The 27,995-nt window shown below is 35.7% G+C and overlaps 4 protein-coding genes across 6 annotated transcripts; 2 read left to right on the forward strand and 2 right to left on the reverse strand.

Moving 5' to 3' along the window:
• The first annotated feature begins 509 nt into the window (after window positions 1-509).
• On the forward strand, window positions 510-12,195 carry PpD3 (protein phosphatase D3). The gene is made up of 9 exons (XM_076126529.1): window positions 510-732; window positions 872-1,113; window positions 1,679-1,826; window positions 4,243-4,364; window positions 4,921-5,191; window positions 5,678-5,908; window positions 6,489-6,708; window positions 7,405-7,486; window positions 7,871-12,195. The coding sequence occupies exons 1-9, from the start codon at window positions 639-641 to the stop codon at window positions 7,931-7,933; spliced, it is 1,473 nt and encodes a 490-aa protein (XP_075982644.1). The 5' UTR covers window positions 510-638; the 3' UTR covers window positions 7,934-12,195.
• A 383-nt stretch (window positions 12,196-12,578) lies between these two features.
• On the reverse strand, window positions 12,579-15,949 carry LOC142981152 (uncharacterized). Of its 2 annotated transcripts, none has more exons than XM_076126851.1 (5): window positions 15,796-15,949; window positions 15,252-15,381; window positions 13,823-13,979; window positions 13,309-13,495; window positions 12,579-12,775 (listed from the first exon to the last, which is right to left on the reverse strand). In XM_076126851.1, the coding sequence occupies exons 1-5, from the start codon at window positions 15,867-15,869 to the stop codon at window positions 12,619-12,621; spliced, it is 705 nt and encodes a 234-aa protein (XP_075982966.1). In that variant the 5' UTR covers window positions 15,870-15,949; the 3' UTR covers window positions 12,579-12,618. The 2 variants fall into 2 exon arrangements, with proteins under 2 accessions (XP_075982966.1, XP_075982965.1); XM_076126850.1 differs by having other exon boundaries at window positions 15,252-15,393; window positions 15,796-15,915.
• A 4,042-nt stretch (window positions 15,950-19,991) lies between these two features.
• Window positions 19,992-27,995, forward strand: LOC142981127 (uncharacterized). The gene is made up of 5 exons (XM_076126815.1): window positions 19,992-20,168; window positions 20,583-20,657; window positions 21,070-21,202; window positions 27,169-27,328; window positions 27,810-27,995. Exons 1-5 carry the CDS (start codon window positions 20,028-20,030, stop codon window positions 27,979-27,981), a joined length of 681 nt encoding a protein of 226 aa, XP_075982930.1. The 5' UTR covers window positions 19,992-20,027; the 3' UTR covers window positions 27,982-27,995.
• Window positions 21,775-26,650, reverse strand: LOC142981219 (uncharacterized). Of its 2 annotated transcripts, XM_076126963.1 has the most exons (5): window positions 26,515-26,650; window positions 23,679-23,782; window positions 23,281-23,384; window positions 22,645-22,869; window positions 21,775-22,366 (listed from the first exon to the last, which is right to left on the reverse strand). In XM_076126963.1, exons 2-5 carry the CDS (start codon window positions 23,758-23,760, stop codon window positions 21,827-21,829), a joined length of 951 nt encoding a protein of 316 aa, XP_075983078.1. In that variant the 5' UTR covers window positions 23,761-23,782; window positions 26,515-26,650; the 3' UTR covers window positions 21,775-21,826. The 2 variants fall into 2 exon arrangements, with proteins under 2 accessions (XP_075983078.1, XP_075983077.1); XM_076126962.1 differs by lacking the exons at window positions 21,775-22,366; window positions 22,645-22,869; window positions 23,281-23,384; window positions 23,679-23,782 and adding an exon at window positions 24,029-26,179.

Consider the following 27,995-nt stretch of genomic DNA (forward strand, 5'->3'; position numbering starts at 1 on the left):
CATACAAAGAAGCGGCAGATAACCCATCGACGCGTCGAGATAAAATTAAACTAAATGTGTAACAATAACTGTCAGAATTCCATCTGAAATGTTATCTGACACTTATTCAGAAGTGGTAAAACTGGCCTTAACGCTACAATAAGCTATTTTGACCACCTATAAATTCAGCAGAGATTTAAAAGAAACTGAACCAAATGTGATACATTGTATTTGTAGGGTAATAAAAAAAAATCTGTAATTCTAGTTTTTCAAATGTTGCCATTGTTATAATAAGAATAAACTAAGTTCTCGTAAATTCAAACTTCCTCGAGTCAGTTTCAGTTTCATAAATTCAGATAAATCAAATTTAAGGATTTAGTGAAAGAGGATATTTAAATCTTATTTTGCACATAATATTTGTTTTTAATAAAATAATATTGGCCGATTCGTACCTCTTTGGACGTATCCGAACTAAAATGACAGAAAATCATTCATTCATGTAACATCTCATTCAAAAGTTCATTCAGTAATCCGTCAATTAATTTTTCATGAATTGCGGATAACATGTAAATGTATGTGAGAAAATCACATTTTCTTATGATTAACTAATTATTCAGATTATAACGCTTTAAGTATACCAATATTTATATCGTGAAGCAATGGCTAGTAATGAGGAAATTACCGGGCCCGTCGCCCAGGACGACATAGAAGCAGCGGAAAAATTAAAAAACGAAGCTAATGAATACTTTAAAAGTAAGTTTCTTGTATAATCATATGTTAAACCTATCTTAATGAACGTTTCTCTGAATAAAATGAACACGCGATATTTATAACATATTGATTGTGACAAGAATAGCACAAAAATCTGATTTACATAACCTCAAATTTTCAGAACAAAGTTACAATAATGCTATTGAGTTGTATACAAAGGCGATAGAGAAGAATCCGAAGAATGCGGTGTTCTTTGCGAACAGGAGTATAGCTAACTTGAGGTTAGAGAACTTCGGTTACGCCTTGAGTGATGCTTCGAAGGCAATTGAACTGGATAGGGCTTATACTAAGGCTTACTACAGAAGGGCAGCGGCTTACATGTCCCTAGGAAAGTACAAACTAGCGCTTAAGGATTTTGAATATGTAAGTATGAAAATACCATTATAACTTTGAGTAACGTTACCTAAAAAATGCTGTGCCGTTGAAGGAAAATCATTAATTATATTATTATGCAATCTTACCTCTAAATTTGGTGGTGATCTTATTTATTTACATGTAATAATGCTGAATCATGTAAAAAAAAGCTTCTTGTTTATGTTCTTTTGTCTACTACCTATATTTTTTTTTGCAATGACATGAATAACAATGTTTATACAGCCTTGCTGGCCTAATTAGCATTATAATGACTGCTTATTTAATTGTAGGTCAATTTATGCTCTGAGTTTTTAATCACTCCGATTACTGACTATTTATGAAGACTTAACTTTTTATTTTATGAGTAAACTGAAGTGGTATTTACTGTTATATTTTTCTATGCTAAAATCACAGAAATAAAATAATTATAGTATCATTCTCTTTATACAACCTTTTGGTTAGTGCTTTAATTTTAACTTTTCAATTATGCGAAAAGGCCTTCGCGCTAAAATATCACTAATACTATTAACTTGCTCATGAACTGCTTTCTCTAATTTGTGTATTATCTTTCCAGGTAACCAAAGTTAGGCCAAATGACCAAGATGCAAAGATGAAATACAATGAATGCAATAAGATAGTTAAGAAAATTGCCTTTGAAAAAGCTATATCTGTTGATAAGAAGGAGGTCAACATTGCCGATTCCATTAATTTGGATGCTATGAGTAAGTAATTTAAAAACCTTTATTAATTAAGTAATCATTTGAAGTTTTCTAAGTCCATTGTAAGTCCTGTCCAGTATACTAGTGCATGTTGACTATTTCATAGATCTTTATTTCTTTTTTTCATCACTGGCGATTCTGTTCTTTTTCTAATAATTTCTTTGTTTTGCTAAACTAGTAACTCAGTTTTAGTTACATGAGTTATATGATCTAACTAAATAATTTAGCAACAAGATTAAAGTACTTACACGTGTAAGGTTTCTTCTACACAAAATATAATGTTCAAAAGTCATTGGTGTATTGTCTCATATCTTATTTCTTAAAATCTTTGCATGGGATGCAAATGCTCACAAATTTAATCTACTGTCACAATCTGAATGCTTGAATTTAGTGGTTAATTCCTGTGTGATGTTAAGTAAAATTATTCATGCCCGGTTTCTGAATACGTACAGAGGTTATTTATCTATTCAATAGGGGTTTTTTTGTATAAGTTTATATGCTATTAAATTGATAAACTACTGCTAAATATACCTCAGAAACCAGGGGTGAGTTAAGTAAAATTTTATAAATAGAAGTATTTGATCATATTTATATTTCTGCTGCTTCTTCGAATAATCACCTCGAAACAAAAAGGTATCAGATAATTTAGATAAATTATAGTATAAATACATTATGACTGATAACAAAGTAAATAATGTGATTCATGTTTTATCAAAAGCAGGCTCATATTGGTAATATAAGTTCTAATTAGTCAATAAATTATAATTTCCTATTATTTAGGCTAGGCTTGGCTGTTGTAGCTTAGTGTGTAAATCGTTGGCATATTTCTTAGGTGAACAGCAAGTTGAGTAATTAAAATGAGGCACTTTCAAGTATCCTCTGCCCATAGAGTCAATAACGACCAAAATTATGCAGTCATTAACAAATATGTAAATCTTTTCGCAATTCAAATATGTAAAAATTGGTAATAAATAAGTTCTGGGCATGTATGAGTTAATACACTTTTGTCGTAACTTTACAAAATATTCATATTAAAAGGACCCAAAGTCTGACTTTTCCAAAATAGTATTTATTATAAAGATATAGGGGATATAAGGTATTTATTATAGATATGGGGGTGAGGGAAAAAACTAGTACTAGTGATAAGTATTTAAAAAAAGATTGCCCTTAAAATACCGCTAAATTAATTTGTTTTTTCATAGTTTTATGTATCATCAGTGAAGACACTGCAAAAAATTACGTCCTTATATTTTTTTTCATTAAAGAATAACGCGTTTTGTAATTGCACCATTTTAAAAATCCCTACCATCACCTTTATGTTGCGACTGCATGTTTTTTTATTGTTTTCGAAAGCATATCCGTATATGTTACACTTTTCTTGTAAGCCAAGGATACTTTGCATGTTAGCTGTACGCTTTCGCCCCGCTTTTATTTATTTACGTAGCTAAATATAGCACTTACGTGAACCACAATTGCTTTCCGAGCGATTCCACTTGTAACTGCTTGATTGTTCAAAATACAAATCATTAACTTCACAGTTTGTTCAGTACTTTCTAGTTAGGTCGTGTAGGAACCAGTTTTTATGCGTCGTTTTGTTTTCTATAGTACTTTAACTAGGCCTACATGTGACTTTATTCGCTATTATAACATTTTCTAACGTGTAAGATTCCATGATTATCATGGCTACCTAATTGAAATTAACTGAGGTTGACTTAACTTTCGACGATTTTCCTATACACAAAATCTGCTCATAGTTCTCCCATGCCACTAAACGACCACCCATCTTTGGAGAGTCCGCACCGATGTTTTCTTAACCTACTGATCTCGTATGCAGCTACCAATTAGCGCTTCTATCATAATATAGTTACCTAAAAATCTCATAAAGGAAATTCAAGGATGCAATAGTATTAAAAATCTCAGTAGATAAATATCTTAGATAAGTAAATAGCTTATTATCTATACGTTATCTGCTATTTATTATTGTACATAACAAGTACTTATTAGAAGTGATGTGTTGTTGAAGCAGTCGACATGTTCCGATTGTTCAAAAGGACACATGCGAAAGAGAAACACGATGAAAAAGGTTTTAATTCATTATTAGTTAACCATTTCTATCGTAATCATTTTTTTAATAATCATCATTAGATTGTTCATTTTGTATCAATTTATCAACCCTTCCCAGAGTGTTTTAATGTGAGATGTATATTTTAACTTTAGGCAATAGTCAAATGTTCGTGAAAATATCATGATGCAACCATGCCTGAGAGTTCTTTAGAACAGTTCTTGTAGGTATGCAAAGTCCCCAATCCGCACTTGGCCAGCGTGGTAAAAAGAGTCTCCGGGAGGAAACTATTGCCCAGAATCGGGAAATTAATGGGTTAAATTTATATAATAATATATAATGTATATATTGTTACAGCCATCGAAGATGAGTACGATGGTCCGGTGCTCGAAGACGGCAAGGTGACGCTCAAATTTGTCACTGAACTCATGGAGTTCTACAAACAACAGAAGAAATTACACAAGAAATATGCTTACAAGGTATGTAAATGATTAATTTACTTCATATTTTTATTATAGTCTAACAACTTATAAGAGACCAAGACCAGAGTTTCAACACTCATGATATTTTTTTCTATTTCTCGAATGAAGTAATCTTAGGTTGCTTGCCTAAACTATCAATAACATTACACAATATATCATAATGCATTTATGTTTTATATTGTGAAATATTAAATTGACGGTTTCTACAGAAGTTGTTGGTCAATTTAATTGTTCAAAATAATTGAGCTATCTTATTGTGCAATTTTATTTACTCTATAAAGGTGGTTTAACGATAGAAACATCTGCTTTAAAATGTAGTGAATAATTTCTTCAGCATTTAAACTACCGATTGTTAATGCGATGCGTATACCTTGAGACGTGAGTTACGTACACGCGTACACGGGTGTGTACGTGCGCGTTTGACGACTTTCGACTAATCTAACTCACTATGGACATGCCACCCGCCGCAATTATTATTAACTCTAAAAGATGAAAAGAGTGTATGTATGTATGTAACAATTTTTTTTTTAATTCACTCTTAATATTTTTTTAGATCCTAATTGACGTGAAGTCGTACTTGCAAAAGCAGCCATCTTTAGTCGACATAAAGGTGGCGGACGACAAGAAGTTCACAGTTTGCGGCGACATTCACGGCCAGTACTACGATCTTATGAACATCTTCAAGCTGAACGGGTTGCCGTCCGAGACGAACCCTTATCTGTTTAACGGAGACTTCGTAGACCGAGGCTCCTTCAGTGTGGAGTGTATCTTCACGCTGTTTAGCTTTAAACTGCTGTATCCTGATCATTTCTTTATGTCGCGAGGTGAGTTTGATGCTATATTATTGTAAGTAGTAAATTCGAAATGAAAGGTTATTGCAAATTATATTTGGTTAGCAGTACGAAAAAGTTTAAAGCATCTCAATGCTTTCTTTATCTACGCTTTCATAACTACGCTCTTTTTCTTCTTTCCAAAAGTTGTCTCTACTGAAAGGGTATACAAGGGTATATAAGGGTTACACTATTTTCACTGTCTATAGCATCTTAAGTCCATCGTATACATTATGTTAAATATTGTGAATTTTATCTTGTGTTCTGAAACCAATTTCCAAGAAGGCAGTACGAAATTCGAAAATTAATTTACACCTTGTTGTTATAAAGACAAATCAAACCGCTTTTTTATTTCCGCTTATGGCTTTATTAATAGCATCGATCGATAACTAAACAGTCACAACCATAAAGCGAGAAACCTTACCCCTTAGCACACCTAAACATTTTGTTCATTCATAAAATAATTCTCTTCTCTTCCAGGCAACCACGAAACCCTAGACATGAACCGCATGTACGGTTTTCGCGGGGAAGTGACGTCTAAATACACGTCACAGATGGCTGACCTGTTCACTGAGGTGTACAACTGGCTGCCATTGGCCCACTGCATCAATAGCAAAGTGCTGGTGATGCATGGTGGACTGTTCTCCAGGGATGATGTACTGCTCGATGATATAAGAAAGGTTGATAGGAATAAGCAACCTCCGGAAGACGGTGAGTGTTTTTAATTGGGTGGTCTGGTCTCTTGCGTGTGTTATGGTATCGGTTTCGGAGGTATATTTAGCGGTAGTTTAACTATTCAATAGTGTTTAAGCTCATATAAATATGACAGTTTGAATGTATAAACTACCGCTAAATGTGCCTCAGAAACCGGGCATTAGTCCAATTTAAAATCCGATGATTTTTGCGTATTGTATACTTTTAATATGTGTGTGGTTATGACTGCTTTTGTGGTCTGGGCGGTAGTGTCCGCGACTTCTGATTACTAGGTCTCGGGTTCGATTCCCGGTTCAGACAGGATATTATATAGGAGTGTTCTCAGTAGTAACCAGGAGTAATTAACGTTTTCGGTATTTGGCAATAGGTTCGCCTCCTATACATAGGATTAACATTAGAAATGTTTTAATATTTAACATTATAAAAGAAAAACGAACCTTGCTGAAGGATTACGGATTTAGTATGTATGTTTTATTCAAACAAGACTTGTTTTTTTTGAGAAGCTAGTCAAATACCCTGTTTAAAGGAATTTATCCTGATAAACAACGGCAAATATATAATATTTCATCATTCCCAGGTATAATGTGCGAGCTGCTGTGGTCAGACCCTCAGCCGATGCAAGGTCGTGCTCCATCGAAGCGCGGCGTGGGGTGCCAGTTCGGGCCCGACGTGACCAACACTTTCCTCACACGAAACAACCTGGACTACATCATACGTAGCCACGAGGTCAAGAACGATGGCTACGAACTCGCTCATGATGGGAAGTGTATTACTGTGTTTTCTGCGCCTAACTACTGGTAAGTAATGCTAGCAACTACTTTTGCCCTTCTGATGTAAAAATTCTGCTTGTAAAATTATAAACTACTAGCTTACCGACCTACTACCCGCGACTTCGTCCGCTACCTGAATTTTCCCATGGGAATGCGTCATTTTCCCGGGGTAAAAAGTAGCCTATGTCCTTTCTCGGGTATCAAAATATCTCCATACCAAATTTCATGCAAATTGGTTTAGTAGTTTAGGCGTGTTTGAGTAGCAGACAGACAGACAGAGTTTCTTTCGCATTTATAATATTATAGTATATAGTATGGATCTCTGTATCAAATGTCAACAAATTCAAATTATTTACTTTTAAAGTTAAATGTAACAAACGTATATACATACAGACATCCTCACAAACTTTCGCGTTCATAATATTATCAGTATTGTTGATTGCCCCAGCTTAGTTTAAAAAAAATAGTTTTTATAGTCCGGGTTTAAAATGCGTAGTTAGCTCGCTTTACCGTCACTTAATCGTATTATTTATTTACCGGCTGTTTCCTGCGATTTCCTATTGGTCTTATCATCTTATAGAACGTTAGATAACCTAACTTTTGTCACGTACGTAGAATCATATTCATCCCTTATCAGATTTTATCCAAGTCAAAGGCAATAGTGTCTTTATTTTTGTGCTACTAGTAAAAAAGTTATAACATTTATGATGGTACTTTTTTCAGTGATACAATGGGTAACCTTGGTGCTTTCATCACAATGAACGGCAAAGACTTGAAACCTAACTTCACTACTTATGAAGCAGTGGTAAGTATCACTTAATTATTAAAATGAATTTATATTAGAACATCCTTTATCAGATTACTATGAAAGTCTGACCGAATCTGTGCAGAAAAGCTAAGCAATTTTAAAGTTGTAATCAATATTTGTTAATACTACATCAAAGCATATTGTTACACAAACACTAAAATATTTTTACCGGGAACTGCAAAGACATAATAAAAATGCTTCACAGGTCTGTATTGAACACATTTCAATCGACTTAAAAAAAAGAGGATGTCCATAATTCGTGAAGACCTTTTAAAGTATTTTAAAATCTACAGAATATCTTGTATTTCTATATATCGTATTCATAATATATTTTCAATGCTTTTTTTTATTAAAGTAATAACGTTATTATTTCTCTTCCAGCCACACCCCGATGTCAAGCCGATGGCATACGCGAACTCTTTCTTCAGCATGTTGTGTCAGTGAGTCGCTCCACATAACCGCGCTCCTCCGTCGTAACTCACACGTGTCGTGGTAGTGCAATAACAACTCAATACACATTGGTATAGGTGCTATATTAGCGTAACAACGGTATCACATAGGATGTTTTAATTTGGAGAAACATTTGAATGCAATTTTTTGTTCGTGTCAGTTTCACAAAATATGATTCGCGTATAATTTGGGGAAAAATTTAAGGTTTTTGATAAATTTTAAGAAGAGCCGTTTATGAGCTGGATCTACAACTATCTCCGTGCTAACTTTAATGAAAATTAGTACATACAGTTGTTTTGTTGTTGATTAATTGTTGTGCAAGTCAATTTAGTAATATGTTAAAAACAATTATCCGTACCGTACTACCATGGACCCAAAGCAAATTTTTGAATGTAAATTCAAATAATCATCTAACTAGTCACTGCCGTGCAGGTCACTTATTAAAAATGCAATTTAGTAATAGAATCAAAAACGACACTGCTTGAAACACGGAGGAGCGCGAAATACACAATAATAGGTATTTTACAGGGATGTTATGGACTAACCGTTAACTATCGGATATCCGAAATTTTATCCGAAAGTTTCGTATAATTTCGGATAGGAGCAGACTCTATAAATGACACAGGTTTTTCGGACCGAAACTTCTGAATTAAGCATCTGTAACCTAAATTATCCGTAACCGTATCCGAAACCGATACAATGTTGGTACATTTATATCCGAAATTTCAGATCCATAGCATCCCTAGTATTTAACAAGACAATACGTTGTATTTTTGAGGAAATGAGCCTATTAAAGGGATTTTCTTTTTAATTTTTATCTTATGAATATGTTGCCGTAGCCTTATTTCCTCAATATGTACTGTAGGTATAGCGAGAAGCAATGTTTTTCGACTGTTGCAACACTACTTGTACATTCTATTTTTAAGTACTACGGTCCGTTTCACGATTACCAAGTAAATGTATATAACAATTTTATTGCCAATGCAAAAAATGTGCAATTTCAAAAGAGCGTATGTGTTTTGTTGATGTAATGTGACATGTGCCCTTTTGGTATTGATACATATGATTAATAACCTTGCCCGAAAAACTCTCCTTATGTTCTTGTTTTACGACTGGTCGCAATATTTTAAGGTACGAATGCAGATCCAGGCTAACAATTTGGTTGTCTGCTTATCATTTTTTTTTTTTTTTTTTTTTTTTTTTTTTAAAAAGACAACTCCCGCACTAAGAATTGCTCTTGTGTCGCGGGGACTTTTACAAACATACAAACAACGGACACAAAGCACAACCAGACCCGAAACAATTATTTGTGGATCGCACAAATAATTGTCCCGTGTGGGAATCGAACCCACGACCTCCCGATGCAGTGGTATCGGCGTGGTGACCTAAACCACTGCGCCACGGAGGCAGTCAATTCATTGCCCATTAACACATTGGGACTTCTAGTTAATTGATATGAGTAACCCGCGTTACTAATATCAATTAGACTCCTAGGAGATGCTTATTTAAAGCGAACGAATAAAGGTCATTTATTTTCCTTTAATTACATATAAGGTCGGGGGAAAAGTCTTTTCGCGTTATAGTATGTATGAACTTGTAATAAAATCTTTTCTCTACACAAAAAAGCTCGATATTTGGGTACCTCACGATCTCATTGAAAGAAACTTTATGAACCGTGTACTCATTTGTGATTCTTGAAGCCAAATAGATTTTATTGCAAGTGTTTCCCCAACCTAATACATTAAATACTTCACTCTTTGAAAGCTAAATGCTTCTAAGCGCTTCTGCATTCGGGAGACTTTTATTTCTTCAATAACATTCACTTGGTGCATTATGAAACGAACCAGTTAGTTGTAAAATTATTTTTTCCACGCGCTGTTGTGAATATTTCTGTAAGTACGCGTACTTTTACCGGTCTTTTTCGATGTTTTTTTTATATAAAATACCGGTACAATTACGTATTTAGGGGCCTTTCTTGCTAACTATAGTTAGTACTCTAGTGGTATTTAAGTACTATTCTACAAAACCTTATCTATTATAGGTCACAATAATCTAAAATTAAAAATACATACGTATTATTCAAACGGAAAAAGGCTACAATAATTTTGCAACAGCGCCGATGATTTTAGTTTCTTTTTAAATGTTATTTTCCAAAAGTTATATATTTTCTCCCCCGCCATTTACACATCACTGAATGATGTCAAAGATTTAATATTTAATGATGAAAAATGTATATATTTGATACTTTTAATTATAGAAATGGCTCTGAACAAACGGACGTATAAGCTTTGCATTTAGTAACAATCTTACTTTCCACTGACTTTAGGCATTCGTAGAGTTCACAATAAACTACGGTATATCACAAATACTCTATAACGAAGAACAAAAATGGTGGCACTACATAATACACTCGAGTGCCAATAGATGGCGGTACTATCGCACTGTCATGGCGGCAAATAGGTTATGCATTTAAGAATATCTGATACTCTATTATTTATGTATTTATTATGTAGAATTACAGGTCAATTGTATACTATGTAATAACTTTATATTTAAGAATGGTTAGTTTATTTCGTTTTTTATATAATTTTGTCCGAAACTGCGAATGTCTTAAACGTCTCACAATAAGTTACCACATTACCTGTCTATCTTACTCGATCATGCATTTTGTTTTACTATTCCATTTGAACTAAAATAATAAGATTACAATTGAAAATCTAGGTTTTTTGTGGTGTGGCAACACTTGCTTTGATTTTGTTAATCCTTCCAGTTTTGCGAAATAATATTTTTACGTAACTGAGTTCTTCCTTTAACTGCCAGTATTTTGACTACCGACATTTATACCTTAATATTATCTTAAAGGGATATATAACGAGAAAATCTAGGTATACTCTTATATTAATAAGCGTGTACTTGCAATTATAAACTGAACCCAAAACTATACTAATGGGTACATAATTAACATTTTATTAGATTTTTTTATGGGAAAAATACATTCAATAGCCAAGTGTTGCCACACCAAATATAATAATTTTTAATCGAACTAAATAGCATAATGATATAATGAAATTAATACTTACGAATTATAACGACCAACGTTGGTTAAAACTTAGCTTTATAATAAGAGTATGTACACAATAGACGGAGGAAACAAACTTTGGGTAATTTTGTTGCACAAATATGTACCTTATGCGGGCTATTTTAAAATCTATATCATAATGGCAAGAGTTTTGTGTCTAAATTTACAAATACATGTTCTTGAGGAAGCCCATACATTGAATATACATACTATACACTTTCAATTTGCTGGTCAAATGTCTAAAAATAATGAATTTGATATTCTTATTTGTAACTGGCAACTTTACTGTCTGTATCCGGTTAAATGGCAACACTGGTAACAAAGCTTATAGCGCACTGTTTAGTACAAGATTTTGACTCTAATCCCAAACTAAGCGATTTTTTTGTTGAAATGAGATCGATCTGTAGTCTATTTTAAGCCTTGCTTGCCAAACTTTTATAAGCATATGGTTACATAATTGTGCAATAATATTACTTCAAATGGTTAGTATAAGAAGAGCTTGTGAAAGCACTGCCTCACGGCTTTACGCAATGTGTATTGATACTCCTGTGTGCACATGACTTAACTTTTGTTTTGGTGGCCGATGTTTGAAAGCAAAATTTTATTATGAACATCTCATTCAAGTGACTTTCAATAATATAAGTATCAAACACTCAATGCAATGGAACCGACAGTGTGTAATATTATGCGAAAACAATCGTATTACGCATGTGGACTATGAGCTACGAAGTATGCTATGGTTAAAGAGAACATTTAAGTGTAATGCTAATCCAACAATTTTTTGTCACGAATCGATATGGTCATAATCTGATTTATTGATCATTGTCGTAGTAAAACGGGATATTATGCTTTTAAAGGCGAAATATGGCTTGGATATTTGTGAAACAACTACGTGTCAAATGACGTCACACCTATCAAAATGTTTTGTTTTTTAAAAGCAAAGGCAACAAGCATTCAGCCACCAAAACAAACAGCCGGGTAAAGAATGCTCAAAAGCATAAGTTTTATATTTAAAACTAGATAATAAATTAATTATGTTGTAATGTATAGCAGTCAGGGAATATGGCGAGATGACTCGTTGGTGCGATATGTATGTTCGTTCAGGATTGCGTTGCCAGCATATCAGATGATGTAGATAGGTTTTGGTGTTGACTTTAATAAAATTGTTAAATTTGTATTGTTTGTGTTTTATTTATAGATTTTATTACCCTGTAGTTATTTACGTGTAAAATGTGCAGCCAGACGTCGTGTGTGAGAGACAGAAATGTTTGAAAACATCTGTTTTTCTTGGCCCGCTGGGGCAGAAAACGACATGACCAGCAAGAATTTAGTTGCAAGACCGCATTTAAAAGCTTTTCAAAGCACAAAGATCCCCACTTTCAATTAGACAGTCACAGATAACTTCTTGAAAGAAATCACAATAATTATATCTGGGCCAACTATTCGAACCTTTAACTTCTGCCTTTGTCTTATATACTTACTTCCGATACGTCACAGGGGCAGTTGTTAAAGATGAATGATATATGCCGGAATAAAAATAGTAATCAAATCAAATAAAAATTCAACCACCAAAAAACCATTTATTATACAATTGCGCTATCTACGAAGGTACGAGTTGTGTGAGCATCTTGACGACTGTTTTCTTATCGAGCTTGCACTTAGCGTACAGCGAGTGACAGTCAGCGTCGAGGGAACGGCCCGCTGACACCGCCTCGAAGACTGGGGTACCGTCTAACATGCGGTGCACTAGCGAATTACTGGAAAGCAAATAATATCTTTATAAGTAACTAGCAACAACTCGTGAATTTGTCCGCGTAAAAAGACTTCAAAGAGTAAAAAGCATTAAGAGACATTTTATCAAAATCCATTCAGTATTTTATGCGTGAAAAAGTAACAAACATGCTTAATTGCTTACATCCATATTCTGAAACTAACACATTAATCGGATTCACAGTAGGTATACCAAGCAGGTGTATTTGCGTGTTAATTGTAACACCCTTATTTAAGGATAGATTCAATCAACATTAAGAGATGCCATTCTCTTTACTCGATACGATGTCTACTATACTCAAATCATTGTAATAAAGATATTAGCCCTAGTAGGCAACAGCTGAGAAGTGCACACTGTCAGAGCAAAAGGAGTTGCTCAGATTATTCTAGGGATGAGCCAGTACTGTCTTTTGAACACATTCCTTGATGAACTTGCCAATTTAATAATTTCTTTAAATTCTACATTCCTTTAAAGAAATAGTCTATTGTTGAAGTAGTAAAGGTATGTTTTAAAACTCACTTGGATAAAGAAGAGAGTAACGCATCGAAATCGGTTGCGTTCCCACTGATCATGTTCTCATTGGCAAGCTGCACGTAGGAGCAAGCGAGGCGCTGCATGCACGCGGTCGAGTCCACGTTGTATCGGCTCAGCATCTCGTCGATCTTGCCGAACATCTCCGATACTTGGCTGAAGTCTGTCTCTAAACCTGGGATAAGAAGATGATGTTTAATAATTAATATTTTTTCCTTAAGATAGGTAGGTACGTAAGGCCGGTTCTAATAATTCGATATAGGTAAGTGAATCCAACAGACCCAAAATGAGTACGAAACGGGTTTAGGTAGGTAGTACTACAATTTAAATATTTAAGTTATTGTTAAAATATAAAATTGCGTAAATAATTAAACTATCTGTACACCTGTGGCATTCATAGCAACTTTTACCAGCTTACAATTAAACGACATCTAACTTAAGGTTTTTATTCCTGTATATTTTAAGGTGTTAAATAATACCATAGTAGTTTCAGTCTACTTACTCCTTCCATATCCACCTCCATAACTGTAGGACAGCGCGTGTATGATCTTTGGCAAGATGATGACAGCTCCGAATCCCAGAATGGAACCTATCAACACTCCTCCCAGGTCTATCTTCACTGGCCCGTAGAGTCCTGGAGCCGTGCTGCCGTAACCACCCTGGAAATACATAATATTAATATGATGTAATTTTTCTCACATATAGAAGAATAGGTACTTAGCTATACCTACTTTCAGACTCCATTAATTCATTACAAAACCGCATTTTGTTATGGGAGTACGCTTTCTCCCTTATCGATCTTTCGTATGCTAACCAATATTTATCTATCAATCACTAAATATATTGAGTAATTAACTGATACTATCGAAAAACAAATTAATCGTAAGTACCACAATAATATTCTGAATACAATCTGATGACAATGACTGTACCTTAAAATCGACACAACCTGCCAAAAAATATGTGTAGCAAATGCACTCTAGCATTCTGATGACATTTTGATTGCATCCACCTGCTTACGCCAATTCATAAGAGACATAGCTTTTCTTTTGGCGGCGCAATTTGGTTGCAAATGACTTGCACGTGCAATGATTTGTTTCTTTCAAAGAATGAATTTAAACTTTTTTCGCGTCAATATTCTGCATTTATCCAAATAAGTAGGTACCTAATTCCAGGAATTAAACTCCCTTACATTTTTTGTAGGTGGTCGTAGCTATCTTCAATTAGAAGTCAGTTGCCCCACGTAATTAGTTTGGTCAAAGTATGACAAAAGGCTCAAGACACGTACACCGACAATTCAAATTATTAAAATAGAACTAAGTCGTTATTACAAGATAAATCCTACCTGTACCTAAAGCTTGACCACTAATCTAACCAACGGAAGAAATTTTATGATCGATCCAAATCAGTTAACAACTCTGAACAACCATATTGTTATAAATATTTTATTAGACTCATTGTCGTGCTTGGCTGCTTCTAAAATGTCTCAATTTCATTGTCTTCGGCACATCATATAGCAGCCAGCCGAGCGTAGAAAATATCTTTATGAGTTCTTACAAGGATCTGGCAGATACTCGAACGTCAGATATACCTACTTATCTGCACATTTTTTTAAAATATAATTTAGATTCAATTTGATCGTGATAGCATCCAACATCAATCGTTTGAGTGGTAAAAGATTTTCTATTGCAATGTCTCCGTTTAATTACATTTACCTATCGAAAATATGAATAAGTATCACGTGGTATTACATAACGATGTTAAAACTCCCTGGAGTAGGTAGCTACCTAGTAGTACCTAGTGCTACTCTTCGAACTCCGGAATACGTACGAATGCCTTTTGAATTATACATTAAAAATACTCAGATTCCCTTGATGACACGTGCAAGTAGGTACTAAGTGTACCCACAGAAATAAAATTCATGAACTCACCCCGGTCCCACCGAAGGACGATACTCCAAATCTCTGGGTCCTGTCAGCTTGGTTGTCCCTCTCCTTCTCAACCCTGGCTGATGGCTCCGCCAACTGGTCCTCAGTGCGCAGGAAACTTGGCATGAAGCCTCTGAAATCAAAACTGATTTAGGTTAAAATAATGAAATACCTAATTCTTAACAGGAACAACAAACTGTTGGTAGGTGTCTCCACTCTCTGTCGTATTAAAATCTAAGTGTTTGATCCTTTTGAACATTTAATTGCTTTAAACATTTCGTTTACATAACAAACAAATCCCTATTCATCTTTATACTTAAGCTTGAGTAAAACGGGATACCCCAGCAACACAGACGTTTAACGTCACCGAAATGTTTGAACCAGTGACGGCAGTGGCTTATTTTACTCCGCACTTAAGACTTTTGGATTAGAAATTTTAGTGTGGGCCGCCCCTTCCGCCCCACGTTTAGTCCACCACTTGTTTGTACTACCCTTTTAAACACCCAGGACTATTAATTCAGGTACAAACACAAAAAATGCCTCTTACCCATCATTCCTGTACTCCGCGGCAACCAGCCCCAAGCACACCGCTACCACCACAAAGAAAATCTTAGAACCCATCGTACCCGTCTCTTGAAAATGACTGCCGACTTCCAATTCCGTATACGTCTATATACAGGGCGTTCCAAAGCATGCTTCAAGACAATAACATGGGGAAACACGATTGTCACATGTGGTCTACATTGCATAATACTTTTACACAGCGTCACGGTCTTGGACCGATTCTATCTTAGTAGGAAGCTGATCAGTTAATTCCCTAGTGACTTACTTATGGCTTCCTGGTTTCTCTGAGTAGGAAGTTTGTAGTTCACTTCAGAATTCTTGGTGAGGAACTTAGAACAGACTTCTTAGGGATTTCGTTTTACTTGTTGTCTGCAATAGTTTACATGGCAAGAGGCTTTAGGTTAAGCAGTGTTTTCAAATTCGAATTCAGATACCAACATTATAATTGAGTATTAATTTGGTAAAAATGTCTTATCCATTTTTTTACTTACGACTCCCGTTAACTGACAACATTTTTTCTAAATGTTGGTTTTGAACGTTTGAAAAAAAATATGCTGTTATAAAAATCTACAGTGTGTTTTAGTTTGCAATAGGTATAGGTCCATTGTCCGGGAACTTGTATGTGAGTAAATTAACTACAGGCAATCTACATTCATAAACCATAAAATATATAGGCGAATTTACTCTAACAGAACCTGAAAACATCCTGTAGTCTGACATAGCACATAATATCTATAGGAAAACACTGGATTTCTCTATGTAAAATACTTTACTTACATAAATCACTCCGCATTATAATTTAACCTTAAATACTGAAGAAACCTGAAATGTATATAAATCAATGATCTATGAATCTAATATTTCTATAAATTCTCTCTACCAATCTAGAACTCAGCATTTCCAAAATCCCTCAAGCCTATACATACCTACATACGTAAGTGGTAGGTACCTACGTAAAAGAAATTGACGATATGTTACATTCAGAGCGTGAAAAGCGCACATTGTTGTCACCAGCGCACGCGCATTCAAGATCAACTGCCGCCTACGACTTGTTGCGACATCATTATAACACGCCGCTGATGAAATTTTATTATTATTTTTTCAGTTATTTACATACATAAAACCACGTCTGTTATACCTGAAGGTGTAGGTAAAGGTGTAATATTATATAATATCTACGTTTCGCCATTGACAACAATAGTCCTTGTATGTAATAAGGAACGAATTTATTTGTTTTATTACTAAAATCACTTGGACTCAAAGCCTGATCCCTCTCTCGTTCGAAGACCCTTGCCCAGAAGTGGGACAGTAACGGGCTAAAAAATAAAAAAAAATGAGATACCTTTACCCCACAAATGGAAATCAGTAGTCTTGATCGGGAATCAAACCCACTACATGCGGAACGGAAATATCTAGATAGAAAACTACATATTGACATTCTTAATTATCTACTTGGCGTTGTGGCGCAATCACATGTAAAATGTCTCAGTTATGCCATACATGTTTACGACCATATAAATGTTCCGCACTCCAAATTGAAACAATGCCCAAAAACAATACCATTGTTTAGTATTTCGGACATCAAAGTCATTGTCCGATTGCAAAATGTGTGATCTTAATGGTATTATTATATTTTAAAGTCAGTCAGCTTTGGACCATGGACGGTGCAACTTGCAGCAAAGAAAAGTACCAAATTACAAACTCTACTCTTGCTAATTAATTAACTGTTTTCTAGTTTTTCTTGCAAAAATGGCTACTTAGGGCATCAGCATTATTAGAAGATTGGGCACTCACTGAAAGGTGATGTTATGCTGCCTTCCCTTGACGCGGAGAAAGGCCATGGTGCGAAGAAACGGATAAATTATATGAATAGGAGTGCTAAAAAATTTCCGTTCCTTTTAGTGGTTCCAACCGATTGCTTATTATTTCCACGTTTCTCCACACCACAGCCTTGCTCAACGTCAATGGACAGGCAGCTGATCGGTATCCCAGAAGCGAACTATTGAGCGCCAACTTGTTAACGGATTCACGAACCATGGTTTGATCTGACAGGGAAGACTCCAATCAAATGCATCATTGGCTCGAGGCTTCGAGAGCTTACTTCAGTCTTTTCAACAACATAAAAAAGGTTGCGTACTTTTTATTCGCATTTTTTTTTTGCTAAGAGACGTCTACCTGTCTCCATAAATATTATTATGTTCAAACAATACACGGAAACTTTATGCATCCATAGTACATTTGATTTTCCACACTATTTAACGTTTGTTGTGGCAAAATGGCGACAAACGCGGGAACGAGTTGGCCCGAGAATCACGGATTATTGCCAGAATAGAAAATGTTAAAAGTGTTTATTTTTATTTTTTGTGTGGTATTATTTGTGAGAGGAGATAAAGAGAGTAAGAAGAAGGAAAAGAAGTTGCCGAAACTATTTTCCTTTGATGTGGACGACGAGGATGTGTCCGTAAGTGTTTTTTACTTCTCTATTTCTTGAGCTGTGGAAATCTAATGAGAAAATTTCTTAAATTATGGGTACTTTAAGAGATGTATGTACGAATATAAACTACGGAGTTCTTGGTATTTTGACTTAAATAAAAGTCGGTGAGCTTTCTAAGCGACATCTTTTTGAAAACTATGTGTGGAATGCTTTCATCTTTAAGTAAAAATTGTGTTAGTACAATTCTAGGGACCATGACTATTTTGGAACCAAAAGTAGTTTATCCTAATCTTCTCAGCTCTTGCGGGGCCTCTTTGATCAAAGATCCGTGACATTAGGCTAATTCGTCTTCTTTCACTTTCGCCTCTGGCTTTACTTCGTCAGTTCTAAGTATACTTGTAGTGTACTTTTGTTACTATAGTAATATAATTTAATTCTGTAATTTAACTTTAATTCCAGATTGAGTTGGAGTTTTCAATACCTTTTATCAAAATACCGGTGAAGAAGACTCTTAATGCAGCAAATGGAAATGAAGCAGGGGTAAGTTATTGTAAATTTGTTATTTGTGTTGATAGCAGCGAGAAGAAAGTGGACTTCTTAAGCTCTTACATATTTTCTTTTCGCTACTAGTCATCTTCAGTTTAAAAAGGTTTTCTTATGTTCAAAATGGCTTCCTTCTCATAGTTTCTTTAAATTTTATAGAAACTTTCGATTTTGTAATAGTTTATTTTACTGTTTCTTAGATATTTTTTTCCGTAGATAAGAGACTTTCAGGAAGACACAATTGACTATGACAAAATTTGTGTAACCGACTAACGATTTATCTCTCTTTTTCTTGTTCATTAGTGGATGTACCATCTAAAACTAAACTAAAACTTGATTGCCAACATATTTATAGGAAAACAACCGTCCATTAATACGGTGAAAACCGTGAAAGTCAAGCAATAATCAACGTTTGTATTATTAAGCGTCATTACGCCTAATGTTAGAATTTAAGCGGCCAATCTTACATGAGACATCATGCTAACCATTACCGTGAAAACTGTACAAATTGGCGGGCGAAACATACAGATACGGTAATGTTTAGAATAGGAAGAAATATGGCTATAATAGAAGTAATAGCATATTATTTTAGCGTTACGTTTTTCCTGGAAACTATTAAAATAAAGATTTGAATCTAGATTTAAAGTATATTGTCCGTTAGAAATGGCTAAACGTTGGTTAGTTTCCTTGGAAGTGTAAAGTCAAATTTTGCTTAACACACTAACGTTTTAATATGACAATTTGAAGGCTCAATGATTAAGGTTGTTGTGTTTGTCTAATACTGCCACATTCAAATGCACATATTGAAATGGACATATTGACTTTTTATAAGAAACTATGGATGAAGAAAGAGATATTGTATAGCGTCGATCTCTCCAAAATAAAATTGTAAAGACATCAATCCCAGATTAAATTTATAGGTCCAATGATACAAACACTATTCTTCATACAAAGTCTTCTAACAAACTTCTGTACCTAAGGATTTATAATTGTTTTTCTCGAGGCTTACGTAAATACAAAGAAAGTACTTGTCTATCCTTTCTCTGGTCACATCTCGCAATTTTGCGACTCGTAAGTTGTGAACCGTCGTTTTATTGTGCTCAACAATGCACGGAAACTTTTTGTAGTCATGCCCATTGATTTCCTTCACTATTTTAATGAATGCAACATAAAAATGGCGGCACACGCCGTCAAGTTTTGGCGCGAACGCCACAGATTGCCTCAATTAAAAAATGTGAATGTTGAAAATGTTAAAAGTGTTCGTATTTATTTATTTTATGACGATATTAGTGAAATGTGATAATGGAAGACGAAAAAGGGATTATGTGGGGAGGCAGGCTAAGTTTTTCTCGTTCAATGTTATGGAGGAAGATATCACGGTAAGTGCTTTTTGGATTCTTTTTATATTTTGTGCTAGTGTTGCTGGATTGTGAAAGATTTATGTGTAACCTGTAAGGTAAACAGCACACAATACTGCATATGATAAAAGGAGTTGCTTCAGGAGTTAAGTCTAGGCTTAAATTATCGTCTCGTTATCTACGGAAGATCCGTTTTAACGCAATGGTCAGCATTGAAACTTTTCGTTACTTTATTACATAGATAATTACATAAAAACTAACTTCCAGCTTAAATAAATCGCCTAAGAATCCATTTTCTTAGTTATTCTTCTTATTCATACAAATTTATATCAACTTTTATTCCTTTTTGATACAAAATCTCACCTAATTAGCTTGCTTAGGTATTACTTTAGATACTTTATCATTATAAATGTAACCAGGGCTCTTTAATTTCAGATAGACTTGGACTTTAACATACCGTTCATAAAAATACCGGTAAAGAAAACAACAGACTCTGTTTACGGACTAACGGTAAGTTTCCAGTATTGAGGGCTAGTGACAAAAATGTTGGCCCAAAAGTTGTGTGTTCCTTATTATGTCTTGCCAATAACTATCTTATTTTTTCTATATTTTTTGTTTTATTTCAATTATATTATCATCCTAAATTTATTCGAATCGGTTTTTATTCTTAAGCTAACAAACAAACGAAAACTTTCACATTTATTTGGCCTACATTTATAAATCTTTGCATGGATCTTGTGTAAGTTATATTATATTCAAATTGTAACTTGTCTGTTTCCATTCAATTCATAAACAATGTTTTTGTGCAAGGATATTGGACGGATTTGTAATCTCTGGCACTGCTACACCAATTTTGATTAAACTTCTAACGTCTTTAAAGAAACTGCAAAATCGATTTGAATAGCATTATTTTCTGATTTAGGAATTTCCAACGATCAACATCAATCCGGCGTCGATCGCGCTGGGCGGGGCCGTGGTGTTGGGGACCACGGTACTGATTCCCTTTCTCCTGAAATACTACACCTACCACCATGACGACTACCGGTACGCTAGGAGTGAGTAGTTAATTTTAAACCTTTATCTTGTTACCTTTAAGCAAATTTTGTCCCGAGAACATTATTTTAAATTAGAATAGTTCTAACTGTAAACTTTTCTATGTATGATCTTTATATTGTAACTACTATTCTCATATCTATACTATCTATACTAATATTATAAAGCTGAAGAGTTTGTTTGTTTGATTGTTTGTTTAAACGCGCAAATCTCGGGAACTACTGGTCCGATTTTTTAAATTGTTTCAGTGTTAGATAGCCCATTTATCGAGGAAGTCTATAGGCTATATATCATCACGCTACGACCAATAGTAGCAGAGTACCAGTGAAAAATGTTAAAAAAACGTGGAAAATTATGATTCTCTTATGTGACGCAAGCGAAGTTGCGCGGGTCAGCTAGTTTCTCATAAATGGCGTCATTACGACACAGAAAAGTGTGAAAATTAATAACCTTAAGCTATACCTTGGCGTATATTATGTGCACGCGGCTTCATATCTAGAGGTACCTGAAGATGAAAGCTAAAAAGTTAGGTTTTGTGTTGCTGTATAGGATTTAAATATATATAAACAAAATATTAAAAGCTGGTAAGCAGTTTATTATAAACTCACAACATTTAATAAAATAGTTTACGGACACGGACCGCAGCAGCTTTTTTTGTTTCTCGACACCTTCTTTGGTTTTATAGATGTGCAGGACTTCTTGCATCTTGGCTTGGGCTCTGGGATCCCCGCATCGGCTGGTATGTACTGTGTCTCCACGTGGATATAAGTCTTACGTTTCCTAGGACTGAGGTCGAAACATCCAAAAGGTGGAGTGTATTCGATATCCCACGTTGCGTTGCTGGACAAAGAGCTCAATGATTCCGTTTCACAGACACAGCCAGGCTCTTTGAAGGCTGGACAGCTGTCAATAACCCTGTCGATAGCAGAAAGATCGTTGCAGAACACGTCCATGTACGCACACTTGCAAATATCTTCAACTGCTTCGGCTAATGCTTTCCTGATCTCCGCGTCTCGTTGTTTCTTTAATTTAACCATTTTGCGAGCCTCGACTTTCGCTTGTTCTTCTGGACTTCGTTTCTTGATAATTTTGAAGACCATTGGGTCGCAGTCTACATAAGGATCTTCGTTTGACGCTATTTCTGTTAAATCTTTTAGTGGATTTACCTGAAAATTACAATGAATGTCAAGCTTTTGCAATATATAATTATTATAGTAAGAAGGGTATATCAGATAAGATAAGATAGGATAACTTGCACATTAGAGATGCTATACATAAACAAACGTTGCAGACATGATCCTTTGACAAACCCGTTTGAGTTTGTATTGCGAAAATCGTGCAATGACAAAAATCGACACGAACCGGATATTTATGTTGCGACGTGTACAAAGGGGACTTAATATAAAATTTTTAATGGTAAAAATGAGAATAAAATATTCCTAACCTGTATAGTGAACACATCGCCCTTCCTCTGAACCTTGAGCGCAGGCTTCGGCTCCAGAGCCTCCTCAGGCTCAGAGTCTCCTCCGCCGAGGTCAGTACCCGGCCTGTGACCTTTTTTCTTCTTCTTCTGTTTTTTGTCCTTGTCTGGACCACCGCGAGCGCATTTGAACGTCATCATTTTTGCTACGCTCTTGCCAACAACGCCGGGAGACCATCCTCGACGGAACTGCATATCACGATATTATGTGATTTGAAAAACATACATCATTGCATATATAAAGTTCCCTATATGTGTTGCCATTGATCCCTCCAAATAACTGGACTATCAAACAATCCAAATTCCCAATCCAATCTATATACTTATATAAAAATTAATGTCTGTTCGTTAGTCTCGCTAAAACTCGAGATCGATTGGCTAATTTTGGTCCTGAATTATTTGCGGAAGTCAGAGCAAAAGGTGAATAAACATGAAAATGCTCCGAATGATATAAAATAAGAAAGCTTGAGCGGAGCTGCGCGGGCTAGCTAGTCATAAATAAGAAAATAACAATAATAGTGTTACAACATTTTCTTCCCCGTCCTTAGATTGTTTATTGACAGGCGTAGATGAAAATATATGTTATTTTTAATACTATACCTTCATTCCGGGAACATCGGTCGCTGTCCACAACCATCCCATGTGGGCAGGAACGGCCAAGCCTGGCTTGAAGTAGAGACATGTTTTGTGACCGATGTTAACCCCTGTAGTGAAACAATTAATTAGAATTATTAACCTTATAACTGCTATCAGTGGAATCAAGAGCGACGCAGGATCCTTCTAATATTTTTTATCATCTTTATTGATTTTACTCAATTTACACAAAATATTATATAACAACATACAAAAAAATATTAATACTAAATATTTAAGGCGATTCCCTTACAACGAACGAATCTTTTTGCAGTTTTTATAAATAATGTTTCGAAGTCCAACGTGCGCGAGTCTAATTCGTACTTGGCGGTTTATAATAAGTAGGCTAAAAATAAATATAGTACCTGGGTACGAGTCACCGAAGCTGTAGTTATACTTCGAAGAGTTCTTCTTCTTCTTCTTGACCCCTTCCTCGTCGTCACCCATCTTTATTTATTTAGAGTGTCGCCTAAACAGTAAGTTGTATTTTATATTACTCGTATTCTTCAGTAGAGTATTGCTATACCTAATATTTTTATTTTATATTTCAATTTTCAACATTTTTATGAACAGTCAAGCAATTTCTTGACACGAGCATTACTGATGTCACCAAAGATTTGTGTGATTCATGTTATTATGGCATCATCTGATATGTAAGCTAATAACAGCTAGAGTAATTAGACGTTGTCTTTACTACATACAATAAAAAAAAATATCCAGTTGCATAATTATATTAGATCTTATCGTTTGTGGGTTACAAAATAAAAAATCAATGAAAATCATGGTTTCACTTATTATCCTCCTTAAACTTTTCTTGAATGGCCATTTTGTGGGCACCGCAGCACTCTTTACCCATCAAGGACAGTAACACTTGCTCTTTATCGCAGCATCTTCTCTCAGTGTCCACATTGAACTTATTGACACACCGCAAGTCGTGGTCCTTTTGATGTTTCATGTATTCCTTTAGAGCTTTCTTTATTCTTTCGTATTCCCTAGAACAGCAGACTTTGCCTGCGTCGCTATAGCTGGGCGGGTTGGCAGGGAGTGCTGCAGTTTTGTACATCCTGGCAAAACCATCCGGTACAGAGCAAGGTCGGCCCATCACTGGGCAAGGACCTAATTGAATTGGAGGCAGTCCGTAAGGCAGAGGCTCAGCCTCGTCCTCATCGTCCTCCCTCTTGTTCTCTTCTTCTTCGTTTGTACGTTTGACATTCACTGGACAGCTATTCTTATGTTTATAGAGCGGACAAAACGGTCGGTGTGCCTTCCTCGAAGCGATGTTAGACATTTCCGCTATACAATTACAATCGAATGTCTTACAAGGAGGCGATGGCTTCGGCGGGTTACATTTACAATCTTTTTCATCAGTCATATCAGTGCAAACGTTGTATACCTGTTGTGTTTTGTAATTCTTTGGAGCTTCATTGTAATTATACACCCACGGGTTATTTGTTCCCATTGTGCGCACTGAAGGTTTGCTCACTGCAGGTTTGGTGTAAGAGCTGGCGGCATGTGCTTTGCTACAAGAGCACCTAGTTGCAGGACTTACAGATCTAGTCTTATGATTTGCGCCAGATATTTTATCTTGACTATCAAACGCTGTGCTGTAACAGTCTTCAATAACAAAATCCCGTCTGAATATAGCATCTTTGTAATCTGGAACTTTTGTAACATACTGTATTTGTGTTTTGCTAGATCTCGGTGTCGCTCCGGTACCGTAATGCTGGTTTTTCCTATCCATACATGTATCACCGGGCTTAGCAAAGCCACCGCAACCGGAACATGTGGTCTGTTCAGGTTGACCCGTGCCACCGTCTTTACCTTTTTCTGCAGTTTCGGGACAATCTTCTCTGTGCCATCGGTCATCTTTGCAGCTACAAGAGCCGCAAATCTTTTTAGTTCCCTCACCTTTTGTTCCGGAGGTAGCACCAGCTTTGGACTTATAGGTATCCAAATTCCTAATATAAGTTCGGACTTTATGCGCCAGGGGACAATTAAAGTTACCACACGGACCTGTTATTTCTCCCATCTTTATCTTATTGATAGCATAAACTTTCTTGCCAGATTCCGTTCCCTCGCCTTCGTGTTCACACGGAGCCTTACCAGCTCCCGCGACACCACAGCTCTGTAGTTCTGTGCATATTTCAATTTTCTTTTGTGCATTATCAACGACGTCGGGATCTTCTAAAGTGGTAGTTTCATAAAGACTACCCACCATACAGAAGTTAGGATCATCACCCTCAATCCTTTTGCACTCGAACATACTCGGCGCTTTATTAGTCCTGAACGCAAATGAATCTGGATTTTTCATCAACTGCTGGAATTCTGTAATGATACTGTCACCTAAAGCGCTTACTCGTAGTATGAAGTTGACCTCACCAGCTTGTCTGCAGCAACATTCCTGATATAAAGTAGTGATCTCTTTGAGAGTCAGGGGTTCATGCATCTTGCAAATATCTGCGGTGTCCTTGAGGTAGTGATAGAACTTCGTGTGCCAGATCATGCTGCCAATACCGACATACATTTGATTGTCGGTCTCATTTTCGTCATCGTTCCACACTTCTATTTCAAGTGGGAACTTGTTCAGTATAGTAAGGACAGTGTCAGGGTACGAGGGGAATAGATAAGATTTACCGACTCTTATGGTCCTCGACCACTGTCTGCGGCCGGATTCAGTTATTTCTATAGTGTCATCCCTTTTCTCGTCGTTAGCGGCTAGTTGGCCTTCTTTAATGATGAACTGGATTTTTGGTCCGAACTTTATTTTGATAATTAGGTTCTTATTGGCTGTACTCTCGTCTCCTTCGCTCGTGAATACTGTCACTTTGTCTATGAATATCTCTATCAGGTACATTTGCTCCATGACCTGCAGAGTTCAACAGTTTTTGGTCAGAATACTCACTTCATTTCTTCTATTAGTTATGCATTACGGTAATAAAGTCTTCAAAGTTTATATCACTATAATCTCAATAATAATGTGCGAAATACGACACTAACAAAAACACGGAAAGGGCTTGCATATCTTTTTTTATTTGACACTCAAAATCGATTGAAAGAATTAAAATCGACATTTATTTAAAACATATTAGTTGACTTTTATCCTAGTGCAACAAATTACATAGAAGCTACAAAAATGTGATGCGGATTATACGTCCGTTACGATTTTTCTTTAACTACAATAACAATTTTAGCGGTACTTACGTTAGTTTTGTATTACCGGCCGTGTGCTAAATGAAGATAGACATATCTATAGACACTGATAATTTTATTTTGTAACCCGAAAATTATTCCCCCGTTGACCTGTTATACAACTGACATTTTGTTGACAATATATCACTTTTTACAAATGGAAGCACGGCCGTCTTAATTTTTAACTTCAAACTTTTGATTGTGGCCAGAGCGGGGCACTCTATTTCAAATTAAAATATACTCTTTACAAATTATTCACAAGATTTTTGGTTGAGGCAGAGATAAAAAATAATGGAATATACACAAACCCCGGCTATGGGTTGGGTGAGACTTTACTTGTAGTTACAGCTGTTTCGACGACCTTACGCAGAAAGAAAAATCTGACTATCGAGCCGAATAAGATTCTAGAAAGCTATGATATGTCAAAACACTGGCTCATTGCTGCTGAACATACTGCATTTTCATTCATCGATAATATAATTGATGTACTTGCACTTGGAGATACAGATTTCTTTTCGATATTTCCCTTTAATATTCATACAAATAGGCCTTTCTGGCCTCTGCTGTTGACGTACAATCACGCCGATTAATCGAAACCCAATATCTATTAACGGGACATTATTGGCATTCTTTAAATAATCATATATTCTCCTATTTTTCTACCAGTTCTAGACAATGCGGAGTTTGGTGCTGACGCGTTACTGGACTTCGCACAGCAGATGGTGATGAACAGTCACGGCTTCAGAGGCTGCCCTCTGAGGCTCGCCTGCTGGGCTGCGCAGAGGGAAGTCGCAGACCCTCACGCGATACTCAACCAAATAACAAAGTAAGAAAGTTGGAAATATGGAATACCTATTATTTTCAGCTGTTGTTATTACGATGGTGATGCAAAAGAAATTCAAATCGATGACTAAGAATTACTAATTTGAACTACTTCAGCTCTTTGTAGGTCAGCAGCTGTTTCCGTGACCTCATTCACGTGGATTTCAAATAATAACTTAAGCTTGATTCCTTGTTTTCAATTAGCTTAATACACATCCAAATCGGTGAACAGACACAGACTGACCTTTTTAATTTATATTATATTTTTTACATCAAAAACACTGTAATAAAATCTTACCGCGTAGTCTTACTAGTAGTTCTTGCATGCCTAAACGTTGTTGAAGGCATAATTCTCTAACCCGGACTAGGCCATCGTAGTATTCTCAAGGCCTAAACCATCTCTCAAATCGAAAGTCGACCCCCAAAATGGCATAGTAATGAGGTATAAAAAGTGTGGATAAATAGTATGGTCTTATTTTTTCCAGTAACAAACTCCTATCTTCTATGGTGAACTCCTCGGCGGTGGAAGACGCCATGATCTCCGGGATGCACGGCCGCAGCTGCAGCAGCTACGGCCCCTGTCCTCTACAGGAACACCACCTGCCTGTCATCATGAATAACTTGGCTGTACTTACAAATAACCCTGGCTATTACTAACAATAGATGACTAC

This window comes from Anticarsia gemmatalis, chromosome 19 (assembly GCF_050436995.1).
Source record: "Anticarsia gemmatalis isolate Benzon Research Colony breed Stoneville strain chromosome 19, ilAntGemm2 primary, whole genome shotgun sequence".
In the NCBI taxonomy this organism is placed as follows: Eukaryota; Metazoa; Arthropoda; class Insecta; order Lepidoptera; family Erebidae; genus Anticarsia; species Anticarsia gemmatalis.

What these genes read in the sequence shown, in the direction of transcription:
- PpD3 (XM_076126529.1), top strand. Translation starts at nt 639, where the DNA reads ATGGCTAGTAATGAGGAAATTACCGGGCCCGTCGCCCAGGACGACATA. An exon ending in CGCTTAAGGATTTTGAATAT is followed by an intron (nt 1,114 to 1,678) that starts GTAAGTATGAAA and finishes TTATCTTTCCAG; the next exon opens with GTAACCAAAGTTAGGCCAAA. An exon ending in ACAAGAAATATGCTTACAAG is followed by an intron (nt 4,365 to 4,920) that starts GTATGTAAATGA and finishes ATATTTTTTTAG; the next exon opens with ATCCTAATTGACGTGAAGTC.
- LOC142981152 (XM_076126850.1), bottom strand. Translation starts at nt 15,869, where the DNA reads ATGGGTTCTAAGATTTTCTTTGTGGTGGTAGCGGTGTGCTTGGGGCTG. An exon ending in CGTCCTTCGGTGGGACCGGG is followed by an intron (nt 13,980 to 15,251) that starts GTGAGTTCATGA and finishes ATGTATTTCCAG; the next exon opens with GGTGGTTACGGCAGCACGGC. An exon ending in TTACTCTCTTCTTTATCCAA is followed by an intron (nt 12,776 to 13,308) that starts GTGAGTTTTAAA and finishes TTTGCTTTCCAG; the next exon opens with TAATTCGCTAGTGCACCGCA.
- LOC142981127 (XM_076126815.1), top strand. Translation starts at nt 20,028, where the DNA reads ATGTTGAAAATGTTAAAAGTGTTCGTATTTATTTATTTTATGACGATA. An exon ending in CGACTACCGGTACGCTAGGA is followed by an intron (nt 21,203 to 27,168) that starts GTGAGTAGTTAA and finishes TTTTTCTACCAG; the next exon opens with TTCTAGACAATGCGGAGTTT. An exon ending in ATACTCAACCAAATAACAAA is followed by an intron (nt 27,329 to 27,809) that starts GTAAGAAAGTTG and finishes TATTTTTTCCAG; the next exon opens with TAACAAACTCCTATCTTCTA.
- LOC142981219 (XM_076126962.1), bottom strand. Translation starts at nt 26,176, where the DNA reads ATGGAGCAAATGTACCTGATAGAGATATTCATAGACAAAGTGACAGTA.